This window comes from Leptidea sinapis, chromosome 1 (assembly GCF_905404315.1).
Source record: "Leptidea sinapis chromosome 1, ilLepSina1.1, whole genome shotgun sequence".
In the NCBI taxonomy this organism is placed as follows: Eukaryota; Metazoa; Arthropoda; class Insecta; order Lepidoptera; family Pieridae; genus Leptidea; species Leptidea sinapis.
In genome coordinates, this window is record NC_066265.1 from 22,055,792 (window position 1) to 22,075,464 (window position 19,673).

At 36.8% G+C, this 19,673-nt stretch overlaps 1 protein-coding gene across 7 annotated transcripts in view; it reads right to left on the reverse strand.

Annotated features, from left to right (window-relative positions):
• Window positions 1-19,673, reverse strand: part of LOC126972675 (uncharacterized) — an 89,842-nt gene that overhangs the window by 13,329 nt on the left and 56,840 nt on the right. For 4 of the 7 annotated variants that reach the window (XM_050819786.1, XM_050819687.1, XM_050819874.1 and 1 more), the window contains 7 exons: window positions 18,487-18,603; window positions 16,985-17,092; window positions 16,552-16,692; window positions 11,005-11,145; window positions 8,890-9,018; window positions 7,607-7,669; window positions 3,010-3,120 (listed from right to left, as the gene is read on the reverse strand). In XM_050819786.1, coding sequence (XP_050675743.1) covers window positions 3,010-3,120; window positions 7,607-7,669; window positions 8,890-9,018; window positions 11,005-11,145; window positions 16,552-16,692; window positions 16,985-17,092; window positions 18,487-18,603 — 810 coding nt within the window. Of the gene's footprint in view, window positions 1-1,487; window positions 1,658-3,009; window positions 3,121-7,003; window positions 7,126-7,606; window positions 7,670-8,889; window positions 9,019-11,004; window positions 11,146-16,551; window positions 16,693-16,984; window positions 17,093-18,486; window positions 18,604-19,673 lie in introns of all 7 variants that reach the window. The other 3 variants (XM_050820023.1, XM_050819960.1, XM_050820088.1) reach the window with 3 other exon arrangements.

A 19,673-nucleotide genomic window follows, 5' to 3' on the forward strand; every position in this document is an offset into this window, starting at 1 on the left:
CTGTCCTTTATAAATGGCTAATTTGTTGACTGCAATTTATTTCGTTTGTAAAAATCTATATTTGCCTTCAAAAAATAGTTATTGGAAATATTACTTTATAAAATTTTGATGAAATTAGTATATTGTTCAGGGATAAACTAGTGCTACATTTATTGCCGAAATTTTAAAGAAGGAACCCCTCAGGGGACGTGGTATAACTGTGTTGCATACGGCCGCATGGCAAAATCAATAAATTCCCACAGCCGATGATGTGCTAAGATAAGATAAAAGTTTATGCCCTGCGCTGAAAAGCCCCACTTTTCAAAATTGTAGTCTATTATTCCTGTTTGACTGTTTGGCCAGGCAGTCATATTATGGTTAATGATAGCTACATCTTAAAGAATTCTTAATTTCTGAGCTGTGCCTTGCTATTTAGTATAGCATTCCAATTATTTTAATGGCTACGATCACATGAGTAGTTTCTCATTTGCTACGACGATCTTCAAACATACCTACCTACACTGTTTCGTAGTAGAAGTGAATTTTGAATTACTTTAAATTTTCGAGATAGCTAGCATTGAATTGAAAGTTTGAAAACATGTACCTGTGTATTCGTTAAACATTTGCATATTTCTATGACGTCATAGCTGTTCGCGAATGTAAACTAAACTCGCCTCGAAAGGAAACACAAAATAAATAGCCATCGAGATATGTTGCATCCGTCCCAACGCATCGTAAGATGGATTACAGTTGCTTGTACAGGGCCGGACTTGCGTAAATTATTAAACAAAGGATAATAAATTCTGATCTTTACTTCAAATTTTCTCCATTTTAACATTCATTTGATTTTTCAATTTCGTAGTGGATTTTATATCAATTATTATGCAATAGATTATTGATGCAAGTTGATGTTATTAACAGCTATTTAAGTAGATTTTTGTTTTTCGCTTATTTTCATGAATAAATTGAGACTAAATGATAGTCTTTTTTATGACAAGTAGGCACTAGACGAGCAGGATGTACGATTGCGCTCGTCATCTTGAGACATAAGTTGTTAAGTCTCATTTGGCCAGTAATAGGCGCCGTTTTGGTAACTATAATCTAACCGGCATCCCGTGCAAAGGAGCCTCCCACTGGTCTCATTTTATTCATTAAAATATACAAAACCAATCGCATTATTTTTTTCATTAATTAATTTCAAAATTAATAAATACATGTTAACTAGGCACTGAAACAAAATGCTCATTGTTGTTAGTTGATAGGCTAGTTAATCTAATGAAATTGAGGACATTGTAAGGTGTCTTCAAACGCAGAGAAGTGAAAAATAGGGTTAACTTGTCAAGGGCGCGTTGTACAGATTGGAACAGTACAATGCCAATCTAAGCGATTGTAAGCCGGTATTTCAATTTCACTCGGCGAAAGACCTGTTCCTGATGCTGGAACATATTTTACACTGCCTCACCTTCTTACGGTATGTTCCTCTTGAATAATAAGGAAGGAATTAATACCGTTTACAACATAGAAGACGTCCACTGCTGAACACAGGCCTCCCCCAAAGATCGCCCTGCGCTACTCTCATCCAACCTACTCCGGCGATCTAGACTAGATCGTCGATCCATCTTATCGGGACCTACCAACACTGCATCTTCCGGCTTTTGTCTTTGTGGACGTCTTCCGGCTGAAACGACGTTGATATGATATGATATGATGACGACATAAAATATGGTTCGTTTCAATCAATATTGTGTTTCAAATCCGACCCTGTAAATACATTTACCGCAAATGGAAAGATTGATTGATATTGTTTGTATTTTAAGTTGGAAATGGGATAAATATAAATGACACTGCTCAGATACTTGGACTGTATCAAATATATTTCCGTCAACTTTCTTAAACCGAGAATATATATTTTATATTACTAAACACATACTTTATTAAAGTTTTTGATACTATATTATTATACATTTAAGCGTACAATAAGCAACTAAACTCACAATCAAGCTCAAAAATTGTCTGAATCAAATCTCTGCCTACTCGTCTATTTAAAGTCAAAATAAAATAAACTTTATTCGATTAGGCTTAAGCTAAGCGCTTTTGAATCGTCACTTTAAATATTTATGTTAAATAACCGAATTTACCATATGTTCGGAAAAATTTGAGCTCGTGAGGAGAACATAAAAGAAACTCAACGGCCACTCTTTTCAATTTACTCTAATCATATGATTATTACAGCCATTGTAAAATTACAATGGCTGTAATAGGTATACATAACAAATAAGTTAATATGAGAATCGTGTTTAAATAATATAAATTATTTCATAACAATAAAGAATAAACTGTATAAATTTAAATTTATCGTATATTGGATGCATAAAGTGTTAGTGTTTTGACCGCGCTTTGAATACATGGCCACGCAATAATTGTTCAGTGAAAAATTGTCCAAACGACACTTAACTTAAAAAGGATGGAGTGTCGTATTTCAAATGTTCCTTTTCTGGAGAAAGTATAGGTTTTGTTAAAATAATTTGATTTTATTATGTATACTTAACAATGCGTGGGTTAGCTAGTCGCTTTTTTATTCAAAATACCAAGGAGCTCATGCCAAGCGTTTACGACTTGTCAATCAAAATAATTTACAGTTACAATGTTACTATCACTGGTTTTGATTGACAATCAATTTAAATTCAAAAACAAGCGAAAGCGAATCTATTGAGATTTGCTTTCCTGTTCTATCTTAATGTAAAACCAGTAGAGATATTTCACTCTCTCTTCCGCTTTGTATGTCTAGACTCTAGTGTTAAGTTCATGGTTTTCAATTTTAATTTGACGATATATATAGATTTAAATTTCATCTCATAATATGTATATTTATTAGAATCTTTATGATCTTATAAATATAATGAAACCATAATCCCTTGTAAAATTACTGTCGTCACGCTATACTTCTATCCGTACTCCCATCACCAAACCACATCACTATCGTCGTAACCATGACTACAAAGCGATACTATATTTTGAAGCATGACTCACCGTTGGTTCCCTTCACATTATCACAACACGGAGTTTGAGCGAGGATATGACGCGATGTAAGTACACTGGCTGATCTCTTACGAACTAATATTGGTAGTTTGCAGTTTATACCTAAAACCAAGATAACAATTTGTAAGGCTGCTGTCGGAGAAATCGCCAAACTAGCGCATAGTTCAAACCATTTCTTGACGTTTAATATATAAGCTTATATTTTCACAAAAAATATTACATATATATCTAAAGAATATGAGAAGAAAATTCATGTATTCATTATATTTCTATTTTTTTAGACAGTGCAAAAAAGTCAACAAATTACCCCTAACTTTACAGTTGGAGCCATGCTAATCATTCAATGTACTTACATAAAAATTGTACGAAAATTTATTAATAGTACATCATTACTTTTTTACATGACATAGTTTTTTTAAGTTTAATTAAGAAAATTGTATTGTTTGTAATAAATTAAAAATGCTACTAATTATGAATTAAAACCACGACGATCTTGTGCGAGAGAGGTAACCTAGCTCCGTTCGATTCCAGGCCGTTGGCTCGGTCCCCAGCTTTTAACGTGAGTATTAATAAAGACTGGATCACACTTATTAAATCTCATAATAAAGCTAACTAACAACAGAGTCACATACAGCAGTCGATAATTAAGTGATTCAGGCAAACATGTGTATCTTCTTGCTATAGATTCGCTTTACGAACTGATGTTGCTTCATGGCGTTTACCAAGTGTTGTTGCAATATGTTATGTTATTGTCAATCCCTATGTTAAATAAATATATTTATATTCTATTATATTTCTATAAAAATCCATTTGAAAATATATCTTTCTATCTACTACCGTCGTCATCTCTGGACCTAACGTAATGCTATCGCTATGTTACGATATGCAAAACATGCATCACTAGAATATTAAATAACTAATAAATAAACTACATTTATTTCATCTGTATTATTGATTGATGTAAAAGTGTTGTGATAATGATTATGATTATAATTATGAAAAAACAATGAAAGAATCTGGGTTACTTGCACAACTTTTGACTGAATGATTATAGCGATACAGAACAACAGAAACTATAGAACTAATAGCAATAAAAATCAAAACGTTACAATGAAATCTTCAAAAACAAAGCTGTGATAGCACGAAAATATCACATTTGACAGTAATGAAACTGCACACCGTACTAACGCAACAGGACGAGTGCGAGGAATTTGTAGGGGATTGGGAAGGAGCTTCACGTAACAGCGAGATTCAGAGATTACAAGGTCGTGTAGTAAATGCCATTACAAAGGTAGTAGTAGTAGTACAATTGGACGTAATTCCAGGAAAACGTTCCAAACCAAAATATTTTTTTTCATTTAAAAGGAGGAAAAGCGAGCGTACCTGTGTTCAGTTATCACCGCCGCCTATATTTTCTTGCAGCACCAGAGGAATTACAGGAGCATAGCCGGCCGTTAAGGAAGTCGTACGCGTTTTTATTGAAGGTACCAATGTCGTTTCGTCCCGGAAACACCGCACAAGGAAGTTCATTCGACAGCTTTGTAGTACGAGGAAGAAAGCTCCTTAAAAACCGCTCTGTGGAAGATCGCCACACATCCAGATGGTGGGGATGATATCCTAACTTGTGGCGTATTATGCGAAGGTGGAATTTGGCGGCAGGAATCAGGTGAAACAGCTCTTCGGAACACTCCCCGTGATAAATGCGGTAGATGACACAAAATTAAGCGACGTCTCTACGCAACGCCTAGTGATCCAGCCGTTCACAGAAGACTCGGTCTCCGGAATTTCGAGCTGTTTTGCGGTCAAATAGATCAAGCTGATACTGGGGTGCGCCAGACAAGATATGACAGCAATACTCCATGTATGGCTGGACCGGCGCTTTGTAGAGCAATGTATGTTGGTGATGTCCAAGATATCATTGATATGCAGAAGACACAGCGTGGGAGATAGCACACAGCCTTAGGGGCTCTCCAACGTTCACGGGCTTCGGGTTTGAGCAATAACCGTCGACAACGACTTGTATGCTGCGCCCAATGAGGAAGCTCGAGGACCACTTGCATACGCTCTCGGGAAGCCCAAATGATGGTAGTTTTGAGAGGAGCGCCTTGTGCCATACACGATCAAAGGTTTTTGCTATATCCAGGCTAACTGCCAGGCCTGGTTGAAGTTACCAAGAGCAGCTTTTGACAACGACCAAAACTTGCGTGCTACAGTCGGGTAACTGGAAATCTACTCGACGATTTTGACAACGTGCACGATTTCGCACGGACAATTTGCCGCTTAAAGAATTTGGAGGCACGGTTATACTTACTTTAGAACTTTGCAGTTCGGATCCTTTGAGCCTAACGCCGCAACCCAAGGACGGTACGCCTGTTTTTTTGCAGTCAAATGCTGCTTTAACTGATGCATCGAACCAGGGCTGTGATCTGCCACCGATCGGTACTACAGAGCTTGGTATAAAAATATCCATGTATTGTAGTATCACACCGCCTACTGCAACGGCGCAAGCACTGGGATCATCCGAAGGGAAAAAAACCTTGCCCCAAGGGTAGGATGCAAAAAAGGAACACATCCTATCTCAATCTGCTGACTTGTAGTGCCAAACGCGGCGGGTCACTGGTTGTCTGCAACGTGGGCGTCGACAAAGACCTGGTAACTATCGAGAAATGTAGTTAGCACAAGATTTAATAAGGACGGCATGTGGCTATCCAGTTCCGGGAGCCACGTTGGCGATTCAACCAATTGGGACAGACCATATGCCAATGCAAAATTATACACGGTTCGCCCTGCGTAGTCTGTGGTACGTGACTCAAGCCATTCGAAATTGTGCCCGTTAAAATCACCCAAGACTACGATTTCAGTGGAGGGGATCTGTGCAAGCACGTCGTCAATTGCCACTTGAACGTAGCCCATGAGATGATCGTTTCTGCATTGCCACTAATGGACCTGTAGATATACTCATAGATGTGGATGCGGTCCTCAAAATCTACAAGGAGCCAGAGAGTAAACAGGTCCCTACCCTCAAAATTACCGAGACGGCCACAGCAGATATCCTCTCTAACGTACACACATACCCCGGCATAAGGTAAAAAATTGAGCACACTTTTTGTACCCGGGGTACGTTAAATATGACGTCGATCACTAGGTCGAGATATTTGAGTCTCCGTAAAGAAACATAAGGCTTGCTGCACCATTGCAAGGTGGTGGTGTACATGCGTGAATTGAAATTGAATTGAAAAATTTAAATTGGAGTGAATTCCCCTGATATTGAAAAAGTCCACATTTAGCGTGGAGCGGGGTGGCGTGGTATAACTGCCTCGTTTTTCCTCGGACATGTGCGGTTCTGTGCCCTCCCCTGAATACGACAGGCAGCCCGATGCGAGTGTGGTAATTAACCCGGACGAGTTTGGCCCGATTGTGCTGACGGCAGCGTGACTCTCCCACTTCTAAAAAGCCCTTAGTTGCCTCTTATGACACCCTTGGGCCTGGGACTCCCCTATTCTTCTTACGTCCTGGGGCAGCACAGGGTAAAACCATGTCGAAATTGAGTTAAGAACACAAAACTAGTCACGTGATTAATATTATAGCCCTACTGTCACTCTTTAAATGACTTAGTAGGCAACCCACATGTATGGAATACACCAATATTAATTATTAAACTTTTATAATTGTTGCCACAAACATCACATCTAAAAAAATGTGACGTTTGTGGCTTGGAACGTTTTTCAGGAACTACATCCAATTGCAATTGTCACTGAGACATTAGGTGTAAAGTCTTATTAGCTCAGTAAATTCACAAGCTACGGTGCCCTACAAATCAAAACAAGACAAACACTTTCTTCCTCACTACTGACATCAAAAAAGGCGCTACTATGACTCCATAGTTAATATTTAGATTATAGATTTGCTTTTTTTAGACACACTATAATAAATAAACAAAACCAACAATAATAGTAATAAATACTGAAACATATTTGAGTCCTACCTATTTCTTTTTTCTAGAGTTTGTCTCGATATTTATCGTGATAACGCAATTGCTTTTATGCGTACGATCCAACTTAAGCACGATGCCAAACTTTGAGCTGTGTTTTGTTGAGCTTTGTGGCACTACGGGAAAATTTTATTCATATAGGTTTATAATAAATTACAGATTAAAATACTGACAAGCATTCTACAGTTAAATTTTACCCATTTAATACTGTTCTATAATCATATTCAATTCCGGGTATTGATATAAAATTGCCATTGATGAGCTAAAATTTTGAACGTATCCACTATCTTAACTAAGCGTTGATCAAGAAAGTTTTAATAATAATAATAATATAACATACTTTATAAGTGAAGCCATTATTGTTTTAAATGTCTTGATACTGACTAAAGCGTGTAAAATCAAATAATATTGCAAATAGTGAATAAAATAATTGAGAATTGGATATGACTTTCTGTTGCTGATGCAACTTAGAGTTTACTTTTATCTATCTTGTATAGTTCAATTTGATTATGATTCAAGTTGAAGCAAATACATTTAATACTTTAAAAATGATTACTTGAATTAATGCAATAAGATGTAGGCAAAATTTAATCTTACTTGCGTCGCCAAAATTTGGGTGCTCCTGTGTTGTTGATTCCTCTAGTGCTTTTCCAGATTCATCTGGAAATAAATTCTGAATTGATAATATCTAATCTCTATTGATAATATTTTATTGAACTGCCATCTCTACGATCGAGAGAATCTCGGCGATATTATCGTCGTGCCATCTATTTCTATATACTCTATATGAGCGCGTCTCCATACGGCGATCTTATCGCCGATGCGATGAGTGGCAATGTGTGCGCGTAATTTCTTCGTATCACTGCGCTATCGTCGCTCCTAGAGTCGCGCTCGCCGTAGAACGTGGCGCTCGCGCAGCGAACACAATAACGCATCGTCAAGGAAATTAGGCGAAACCGTTACAAGTCGTCGCGGATATGCAGTACTTCCATCCGCCAACGTATCGTGACTAGTAGACTAGACGATACGCTGGTGGAATAATCGCTCCCGGAGATTCCCCGACGATAGAAGCGCGGACTCGCCGCGAATTCTCTCGCTCGTGGAGACAGGGACTAAGGGATATTGACTGGAGAGTTAATTTTGTTCTACGGGTATTGGTTAGTTGTATTGGTGTTGTGAAAAATTAAAATACTATGATTATTAAGTTAGTTATATTAATGAGGTAAAAGTTAATAGTTGAATTATGAGAATGAAAGACGAAAATAAGAAAGGCTTTGCTTTATGCCAATACGAGACGAGTCGAGCAAAGCGTTCAGCTGATGGTGATTAATGCGCCCTGCCCACAATGCAGTGCCGCTCAGGATTCTTGAAACACCCAAAAATTCTAAGCAGCACTACAACTGCGCTCGTCAATTTGAGACATAAGATGTTAAATCTGATTTGCCCAGTAATTTCACTAGCTATGGCTAGGGCCCTTCAGACCGAAACACAGTAATGCTTACACATTACTAGTTCGGGACTGAAATAGGCGCCTTTGTGGTACCCATAATCTAGCCGGCATCCTGTGCAGAGGAGCCTCCCACTGGTAAATTTTATGGCAGAAATTTTTAAATTAATAATTATCAGTTTCACTAAAGATGTACTCATAACTAGAACTGAGTCACGCAAATGAAGTGTAACGCCAGGGAATTAAGCCAGAGGATTGATACAGAAGACTATGAAAGGTAATTTTGAAAAAGAAGAAAAAAAAATTAAGAGTTTATCGTATTCGGAAACATGTGCTCTATGCCAAGAATCAGACTGTAAAAAAATGAATTTTATTCTAGTTAAAACTAATCTAACAGTCAACGTATTCAATTGTGACTTAAATGAAACTATACCAGTTTTATCGTAATCTGGTTCTTTGTTTGTGGCTTGTACGTTTGTAACAAAGACATCATCATTCATGTTTTTAGGATAGGCATCTGGCAATTCCGTTGTTGATACCACTCCTAAAGGTTTCGTGGTCACTGAAATAAATATACTGTTTGTATATTAACCTTAAATAGTAGAAAAGCTACTAGAAACTGTAACACTACAAAAATATGGTAAGTAGTTACTTTTTTAAGGCAGGGACAATTCCCTAATGTAATAAATAAATAAATAATAGTGGTGGATAATCGAAAATGTAATAATGTAAATGCTCGTTCGTGGAGATTACCCGACAAGTAACAACATAATATCATCCCCACCATCTGGACGTGTGGCGGTCCTCCACAGTGCGGTTTTCAAGGAGCTTTCTTCCACGTACTACAAAACTGTGGAATAGACAGAAGAAGCGCGTACACCTTCCTTACAGGCTGGCAACGCTCCTGTGATACCTCTGGTGTTGCAAGAGAATATGGGCGGCGGTGATCACTTAACACCAGGTACGCTCGTTTGTTATTCGCTATTCCATAAAAAAAATGTAAGTACAGTAATTGGCATTTTAAGTCATAGATTTAGACTATAATAGCACATAGACAACCTGATGATGCGCGATCAATTTGAATTGACAATGTGCGCATAATAATGCCATCTGTGGCTGACTACTTCCGAGTTGACAATCAAAATCGGTTACATTGACAATACAATAGCTTTTCTTTTCTATCTTGCTATATCTGTTAGAGATGTTCTTCTTTCTCGACGGTTTGTTTGTCTTTACGCTACTGTATTTGGTCTGATTGTAAGTAAGATTTAAATGCTAGTGTTAGCAGGACAATACAAAACTGCATGCGCATTACATGAATGACGTCACATTTCAGACTTGATATTTGCATCTACTGTTCAGACTTCTATTCGCGTCTTCTAGATAGGATACAATATAAAGAGTCGTGTGTGTATATAATCTCGCAGAGCAGTGTGTCGTTCTCGAATAAGATAGACCGACCAAATTAAAAACTCGTTATCGAAATTCTCTTTGGTTGTAAGAGACACGCTGGATAGAAAGCGGTGGAGGCAGATCACCCGCTCAAGATCCAACCATAATGCTGACCACAATCCTGAGACATAAGGGACCGACCCCAGATAGAGAGAGACAGCTGAGTGTGATAAAACACAAACTTGATTATCGCATTGGGCTGTTTTAGCTTAATCTCAGTATAATTTCAACTTTCAAATGACTATAAAAAAGAAGTCAAAGATAATGCTAAGCTTACACATAGCTAAGTTTTATGTAAGCAAAGTCTTATCAAAGTCTAAGGCTATCTATAGACTGTACCTAAGACTTTGCTTACACTTTACTGTGATATATCACACTCAGTTAAGATTTATGTGTATATATATATATATATATATTTAGTTATAACGCAAACTTGGCTAATAATAATAAAGCCCAATGCAAGGGCTATCATAGCTTAAGCTTTGCATAATTTTAGACGCATTGACTATAAAATCGTAATAGAAGATTACTCAGGCTTAAAGTCAGATAAGTTTCACGTAAGTAAAGTCTGAGCAAAGTTTAAGTACGCTCAATAAATCTTAGCATAAGTAGTACCTCAAAAACCAAAATAAATTCTTATAGTATGAAATTATCATCTCCCAAACTTAAATCAAATCAAATCAAAATCACTTTATTCATGTAGGTCACGGAAATGCCACTTATGAATGTCAAAAAAAATTTTTTCTTCTTGAATCTACCGCTAATTCGTAAAGGAGCTAATGAGAAGATGTAGCAATCTTTTTTAACACGATTTACATTTTCTTCGATTCACAAATTATTTCAATTACGATTTAATATGTAAAGTGATGCAACAAACATACTAAAACGTCAAATAGTCAATACTTTACAGTAAGTAGCCATGCCTTAGAGTAAGTCAAAAAAGTAAAAGTAAATTAATACAGAAGTTATTGAGTACAGTAGTTGCATCATCCACATACACCATAAATAAATAAAGGTATTCTGTGTGCATTTTATAAGCGATTATAAATATAACTATATATTTATTAATAACTTTTAAGAATCTGAATGTACTAACTACAATTTACTGCAGCTTTTTTATTATTCTCAATAAAGTTTCTTGAAAGCCTAATAGCATTAGAATTGGCAAGAGCTAACGATGCGCGCTGTAAAGACTCCGACACTGTCATCTCGCTTATATTTATGACTGACTGGTAATCTGAAATAAGAAAATATTAGGAATTTTAAATCAAAGATTAGCAGAAATCTGGATAAGAATATTTTTAGCTACATATTTTTGTTAGTCCATTTTAATGTCATTATTTTTTTTAGATTTGAAATTAAAATCAAAAACTCGCCTGGAGGTAAAACTTGAAACTATATAAAAACTAGACTTCTAAATAAAACTAATGAAAAAGACTATTTATTCATAGTATTTAAGAGTTTGCAAGTAAACTAAAACCCATAGAGTATTTTCATCAAAATTATGTAGAATAAATTTTGCGAGTAATATTTGAGTCCAAAATAAATGACTTTTTTTCATATTAACGGCCTGACAAATAATATTGGCATATAGTTATATTACAATAAACCAGGAATATGCAAAATGTTTACAAATAGACATTTTGCTTACGATCGGTTAATTCGGACGTACCCGCGTTTATTTGCAAGGCTTCTTGACATTCGGAAAACTTAAGACATATTAAACCATAGACCAAGTATAATAACTAGACTAATTGATAGTTTCCGTCTCACTCAAACGAGAAAAAAAAACTTATGCGAGTCTTATGTAAAGAAATGAGATAGAGTGATTAGATATTTTTTATTTCGCCATGCGTGCCGGTTTTTTGAAGGTCAGCACACCCGGTGTGCTAAACAAACTTTAACAGATATTTTGTTTACTTTTATTTGCGTCTGTAAAAATAAGCTATTGTTGCGTAGCAACGCTTCGACGTATATGACGAGGGTTGTGAAACTTCAAGACATTGTTCATTTCAACAGCTTCGTCAGCAATACTCGTAGCTCAGCGGAAAAGTGTTTACTTTACTCGTAGACGCTGTAGACCCGGGTTCGGTACACCTACCAGTGTATGGAATTTTTTGGGTTTTGTAAAGTTAATGGAAATTTCTAGTAAGTTCAAGATCAAATCGAACAGTGTAAAGAGGATGGTAAATTTGTAAGCAGGATAACAATAGTTAAAAGAAATTTCTAGTACATTTTAAATTTTAAGATGGAATGGGAGAAGAGAATGGAATGGATTTTGAAAGTAGAACAGATCCGGGGGTATATAAGCGTACTAAGCGTGGCCCACAGCAGTTCTAGTTCTAACTCGAAAGTGTAATGGAAGAAGAAGTAAAGAAAAAGTAGTGAAAAGTGGAAAATGATCCAGCTGAAGAAGAAGAAGAAGAAGATAGATGAGACTTAGTGTTCGGCGCGGTGTGACACGTTGAAGGTATCGCCTGAAGAGGAACAGCGGCAGACCGGCGAAGTGCAAGTTCAGAAAAAGTGAACTCCAAATAAAGACACGTTCCTATAAGCGGAGTATTATTTCCAATCCCTGACCCACTCCCGCGTCACTATTATTGTTGTGAAACGTGTGAGGTATCCACTATTTATTCAACATCAGTGACAATTCATAGGCACATAAGTGAATTTGCCAGACACTGTCATAACCATAATGTTAACACCAGGAACAGACATAAGCTTATAATGCCTCCTTCTCGACAAAGTCGAGTTAACAAGTCTTTTGTGGGGCGATGTATATGCTTTTACAACAGGATCCCAGAGAATGTTCAAAACAAAAGTATTACGTTATTTAAGGTTACTATAACATAAATGACTTTCTTAATGATACCACAGATTGGGAATGGAGCGACCGCCCTCAGGCTATTAAATAATAAGTTTAATTGTACAATGTTACTTTGTAAATGTTACTTTAATTGTAAAACATATTTTTGATGAAAAAAAAAGACCGCTGAGTTTGTTGCGCCCATTCTTTTCAGGGCTGAGGCATTCATTTTGGAATGGGTGACAGTTTTTTAACTTTCAATAAGTGATTTCACATCCTATTTTGAATAAATATTTGATTTTGAATTTGAATTTTAAGTAGAATCAAAGGAAATATGGTGCGATGTTGTGTTTTACGATGTAAAAGTGATAGTGAAATAACACTTGTCTTTTATTAGGTCTTTACCTATGAAGTTGCCGTGTTGTATGAACAAATTTAAACGATTTTTTTTCATGTTTTTTTATTTGTATTAATCGAAGTAGTCACCCATACAATCAATGCATCCTTGCCAACGTAGTGGCAGTTTATTGATGCCCTTCTTAAAGAAATCAGCTGGACGGGAGACAACAAATTCATCAAAGGCATTTTGTACTGCCTCTCGGGTATTGATTTTTTTCCCGCCAATAAGTTATCCAAATTTTGGAAAAAGTAGTAGTCTGTAGGCGCAAGGTCTGATGAGTAGGGCGAATGGTGGAGAGCTTCCAACCCCAGTTCTGGCAATTTGCAGACCGTCTGCTGTGCAGTATGAGGTCGCACGTTGTCGTGCAGGAGCAGAGGTGACGAGCGATTGACCAATGCTGGTTGGAGATGTGCCAGCTTCTCCATAATTGCGTTCAGTTCTTCACAGTACACATCTGCAGTAAAGCTCACCCCGTTTGGTAAGAAGCTGTGATGAATCACACCAGCGCTAGACCACCAAACAGTGACCATCACTTTTCGTTTAGGGCATTGTTTAGTTGCTGAACTAGGATCCAACAAACTTGCTGAGCGCTTGCGGTTATCAAACAGAATCCATTTTTATCCATCGCAGATAACAATGCGGTTAAAAATTCGTTCATTTATGTGTCTGTTGAGCAGTGCAAGGCACGTCTCGACGCGTACTTCGCGCTGGCGATCATTGAGTTCGTGGGGCACCCATTTGCCAAGCTTTTTTACCTTGCCAATTTGACGCAAATGGACCAATATTGTTTTGACGCTAACGTCGAAAGCTGCTGTTAATTCAGCCGTAGATTGTGTATCATCAGCTTCCACAATCGCCATTAATTCGTCATTGTCGACCAAAGTCTTCGAACGACCGCGAGGTTCATTTTTCAGGTCGAAATTTCCAGAACGGAAGCGAGCAAACCAATAACAGGTGGTGCGTTGGTTTGAGGTGTTAGCTCCGTAAACGTCGTTGATGTTGCGTACCGCTTGTGCCGCGTTGCTGCCACGACGGTACTAATATTCTATAATTACTCGAATTTTTAACGTACCCATGATGACGGAAAACATTGAAATGCGATGAAAATGTAACACTAATCAATAAATAAATGACTACTTTTGGAAAAAGAATTCCATGTTTTTAAAATAAAATTGACTTAAAATTAGAATTCCTAGCCAAACAAAAATTATTTTGATTTGAAATGGCCAGTACTGCAGAACGGCAATTTCATAGGTTACTTAAGACCTATTATTATGTACCTATATATATAGGATATTATCTGTCTCATGTTGGCCACGCTAAACCGACATCTAGTTTAGTAGTATTGAACAAAGAAATGTATTGACAGTGTTGTCAGCGAGTATATACTCGTAGTCATCATTTTGCATAGTCTTGGTTTATTCTCAGGTATAACTTTATGCCCAGTTTATTTGTAATGCCTATAGTTTATAAGCATTTGTATATATTTAAGCTGACTGAATCTATATGATGTATGGCTTGTAACAACAAAGATTTAAAAAAAGGTCTCAGATACAATCAAAAAAAGTTGTTATTAGTTACAAGTTTGTTGGAGTGTGAAATCGAGGGCCTTTTACGCCTCTAGTAATATTGATGGCAATGTTTAGTTTCGCACCTGTGTATTTTATAACCACCGGCACAAAATCGGAGTTTTGTAATCTTTCTTTCTTTCACGCAGACAAATGAAAATATTTCTTCTGTCTTAAAGTTGGTAGTAAAGTTTCAGTTTTAAAATTTTATGGAAATGGTGTAATTCTTCTTGTATAATTACTTAATAATTATAACAAAAATACATTAATTACTTAGTGAGGCTGGTTTTGAGTATATCTAAGTTTGTAACACGAGTTTATATCTAGTAGCTCTTAATGCATGTTTTGTACCCGTCGCCAGTATACGTCTTGATCATAATGTTTACGAGGTTATTTAATTTCTACCCAATTTGTTTTTTGTATGAAATCGCAGTACTATAAAGATAAGATACCTATTGTTTATATTGTTTTTCTCATGTAAGTGAATTCTATGTTCTTAATAAGAATGAAGTTATAAAACCAGTATATAGCGGATGTATTAATATTAACTGTCTATTGCAGTAACAGCTCTCTATTAATTTACCAATTGGACTTACCATCAAATTCAAATTCAAATATTTTTATTCAAAATAGGATGTGAAATCACTTATTGAAAGTCAAAAAAAAAGAACTACCACCCATTCCAAAGTGAATGCCTCAGGCCTGAGAAGAATGGGCGCAACAAACTCAGCGGGCTTTTTTTTTCATCAAAAATATGTTTTACAGTTAAAGTAACATTTACAAAGTAATATTGTACAATTAAACTTATTATTTAATAGCCTGAGGGCGGTCGCTCCATTCCCAATCTGTGGTATCATTAAGAAAGTCATTTATGTTATAGTAACCTTTACCACACAAACGTTTTTTAACAATTCTTTTGAATAACGTAACACCTTTGTTTTGAACACTTTCTGGGATCTTGTTGTAAAAGTATATACATCGCCCCACAAAAGACTTACTAACTCGACTAAGCCGAGTAGTAGGCATCATCAGTTTGTCTGTTCCTAGTGTTAACATTATGGTTATGACAGTTTCTGGCAAATTCACTTATGTGCCTATGAACATACATTACATTATCAAGAATATATTGGAGAAGCAACAGTCAAGATGTTAATTTCTTTGAATTTTGCTCTCAATGATTCTCTAGGACCTAGGTTATAAATAGCGCGAATAGCCCTCTTCTGCAGCACAAATATTGTATTAATATCAGCAGCGTTGCCCCATAGCAATATACCATAGGACATAATACTATGGAAATAACTAAAGTATACTAGTCGCGCCGTATCTATGTCAGTTAATTGTCTAATTTTTTTAACCGCGTATGCTGCAGAACTAAGTCTGTTCGCCAATCCTTCAATATGGGGGCCCCATTGTAATTTGGAATCTAGAGTTATGCCAAGAAATATAGCAGATTCCACCTGTTCTATCACCTCTCCGTTTAATAAAACATTTGCATTTACATTTTTGACATTTGGTACGGTAAATTTAATGAATTTAGTTTTCTTGCTATTTAACAATAGGTTATTAGCGCTAAACCAGTACACGATGTCAGATAAAATATCGGTCACTTCGTCATTCATAGCTTGGTTTCTTTTCGTGTCGTCCGCAAACAATACTACCTTATGTTTTTTCTCTATAAGATTAGGAAGATCATTTATATAGATAAGGAAAAGGAACGGTCCAAGAATAGACCCTTGTGGTACCCCCATACTGAGAGGAGTCCCAGGAGATTTCCTGCCATTCACGTCGACCCTCTGAATTCTATATGCCTATCACGGACTGAACTCCTTCAAAAACTATCACAGTTTCTAGAATAACATTTTTATTAACCTTTTTCATAATCCTTCGGGCAACCTTTCATCCATTTCGCCGCATTAATATTACTAGATATAACGACACTGGGATTTCTCATTGCTTCCACACATTTACTAGACTTGCTGTACGAAACTTTTGGTGCTAGTTTCAATTTATCTAGAAGAAAGTAAAATCACATTTTAATGAAAGCATTTTCAAAGTGTCAATTTCAAATATCTTATATAGTTTATGCGTCTAGAATCTAGACTCTAGATATACTGTGACAGCAAACTGTGAACACGTCGAAAAGCGGCGGCGAACTTTTAACATCTGTTTTCAGCAACGCACGCACGAGTGTAAGACGTTGCTGTCATACACACTCAAGTAATAAATATTGCCTGGTGTCATTCGTTGCCTAACAGCAAGAGTTCTAGTCGTATACATAATTAGTATATAAATAAATGATTACCATTTACAGTGTCTTGATGCATCACCTGCGTTGGTGAAGATTTGAACACTGAGATCCTTGAGGCTAGATTCAGTGTTGAAGTCAGCTCTGGAGAAAGCTTGGAAATTTCTGTAACCAAATCCAGTCTCGTTTAAAAAATAGTAGAGCAAAAATGTTATCAAAATGTTACTAAGTACTATGTTTGAACTTTTAAAAAGGCTGGTAGGCTTGTTGTTATTAATCTTATCTTTGGAGGTAGGCATATAACTTTGTATTACCGCCGTGTTACACCCGAGTGTGAAACAAACACGTCGACCTAGACATAAACCATTTGATCTGACGACAAAATCACTATCGCAAACGCGATATCGACACCTACACACACATTCCAAACAATTTTTAAAGGAATAAACATCCTAACTGTTGCTTAACATAGGCACATAAGTGAATTTGCTAGAAACTGTCATAACCATAATGTTGACACCTAGAACAGATAAACTTATAATGCCTACTACTGGGCTAAGTCGAGTTAGTAAGTCTTTTCATAACAAGATCCCAGAAAGTGTTTAAAACAAAGGTACTACGAAATTCAAAAGAAAAGAACGATGGTATAGCTAGGCCGAGGTCCTTTGTCCGAACGACGGTTTAGCGTACAACTAGGCCGAGGTCCTTTGTCCGAACGACGGTTTAGCGTACAGCTAGGCCGAGGTCCTTTGTCTGAACAACGGTTTAGCGTACAGCTAGGCCGAGGTCCTTTGTCCGAACAACGGTTTAGCGTACAGCTAGGCCGAGGTCCTTTGTCCGAACGACGGTTTAGCGTACAGCTAGGCCGAGGTCCTTTGTCCGAACAACGGTTGAGCGTACAGCTAGGCCGAGGTCCTTTGTCCGAACAACGGTTTAGCGTACAGCTAGGTCGAGGTCCTTTGTCCGAACGACGGTTTAGCGTACAGCTAGGGCGAGGTCCGTTATCCGAACGACGAATTAGCGAACAGCTAGGCCGAGGTCTCTTGTCCGACTGATGGTTTAGCGTACAGATAGGCTGAGATCCGATTTGAGCAGGAGGCGCCCCTCTGCTGAACGCTCAAACTTAACTTGGCGGCGCCTCCAACACCTGGTTACGCTGGAAAAGCAATTTTGAGCTGCCATTGTGCCCCCGTAGCATCCACTACTTTCGTAGTTTTAATTACTCACTTAATTCACTTTTTGACGCTATTGCGCACTTGTTTTTGTATACATTTTATAACTTTTTACAAATGCTTTTATAAGCTTACGTAAATGACAATATTATTCACTTTCATTTTCTAAATTTTCACCGTACTTTCATCCAAAGGTGGATGTTTTCATGCTCAATTGATTTTCATTTTTACAAATTGGAAAAATGTAATACGTAAGTAAGATTGACGCTTTTGCGAAGTTAATATTCGTATTATAATATTTCAGATCCGATTAATACACAGCTTAATATAACCTTTCTGTATTTTGATTATGCCTTTAATAGCTTTAAAATTAATCATTTGTGTTACCTTTAGCGTCATCTCGACGCATCATCTGCGTAGGTGATGGTTTTCCTGATGTGCACTTCCTTAACCGTGTATTCGTAGGTGATACAGGCTTCTCGAAGGCTTCACATCTTTCTGTACCTAAACAAAGTAATGACAACAAAGTAATTGACAACCATCTTGACGACCCATATAGCCCAGTGGTAAGTGACACTGCCTATTTAGCTAGAGTGTCCGGATTCAAATCAAATCAAAATAACTTTATTCATGCAGGTCACGGAAATGACACTTATGAATGTCAAAAAAATATTTTTGTTATTGAATCTACCGCTACTTCGTAACCGTAAATAAGTAAAGGTATTCTGTGAGCATTTTATAAGCGATTATAAATAATACCTATATATTATATATAATATTTAAGAATCTGAAACCGAGTCTCCGGCGACAGGATCATCCTGCCACCACAAGCAGCGCCCGTTCACGAGCATGACGCATGAGCCAGCCATCGCCTCCCTCAACCATAATTCGAAAGCGAATGCTCAGACTAAGACTCAGAATAAGACCGCCTCAGACCTAAGAAGAACGGGCGCAAGAAACTCAGCGGGCTTTTTTTATAAAAATATTTCAATGTACAATGTACTTTTGTTACATTTAATCTCATCTACACGAGGAGTGAAGGGGCTATTTTCCTTTAAATCCTAATTCTTCACAGCAAACCTTTTCGTCGCCTATTCCACGCCCTAAACTTAAATGTCATCTTTAATGCAAAACAATGCTTAAGCATTGCATGCTAAATTCAATTTTCGGCGATATTTCTTCCACACACAACTAAAATTTCAAATACTGCAGCATACCAACTTCTGTAACGGTTAACGTTCCGTATGCATATATAATTCTTCTATATTTGAGCAGGGATAATGTATTTGCTGTATTCATATTTGCAAAGTCAAATAATTCTTTTATAATTTATTATAAAATTAATCATTAAATTGGTGCTTTGCAATCCGGAAACTTTTAAAAGTTTCCGATTGAGCACGATAGTTATTAATGAATGAATAAATTATTGTTAAATATTAATTAATTGAGTATAGTCCACAGTCATAAAATAGCTTACGATAAGAAGATTCATTATAATAATCCAAATAAAACATAGTCTTTTTTTCCCTTTATTTATATGAGGGCTTTTATATCTATGTAAATGCCAGCCCTCT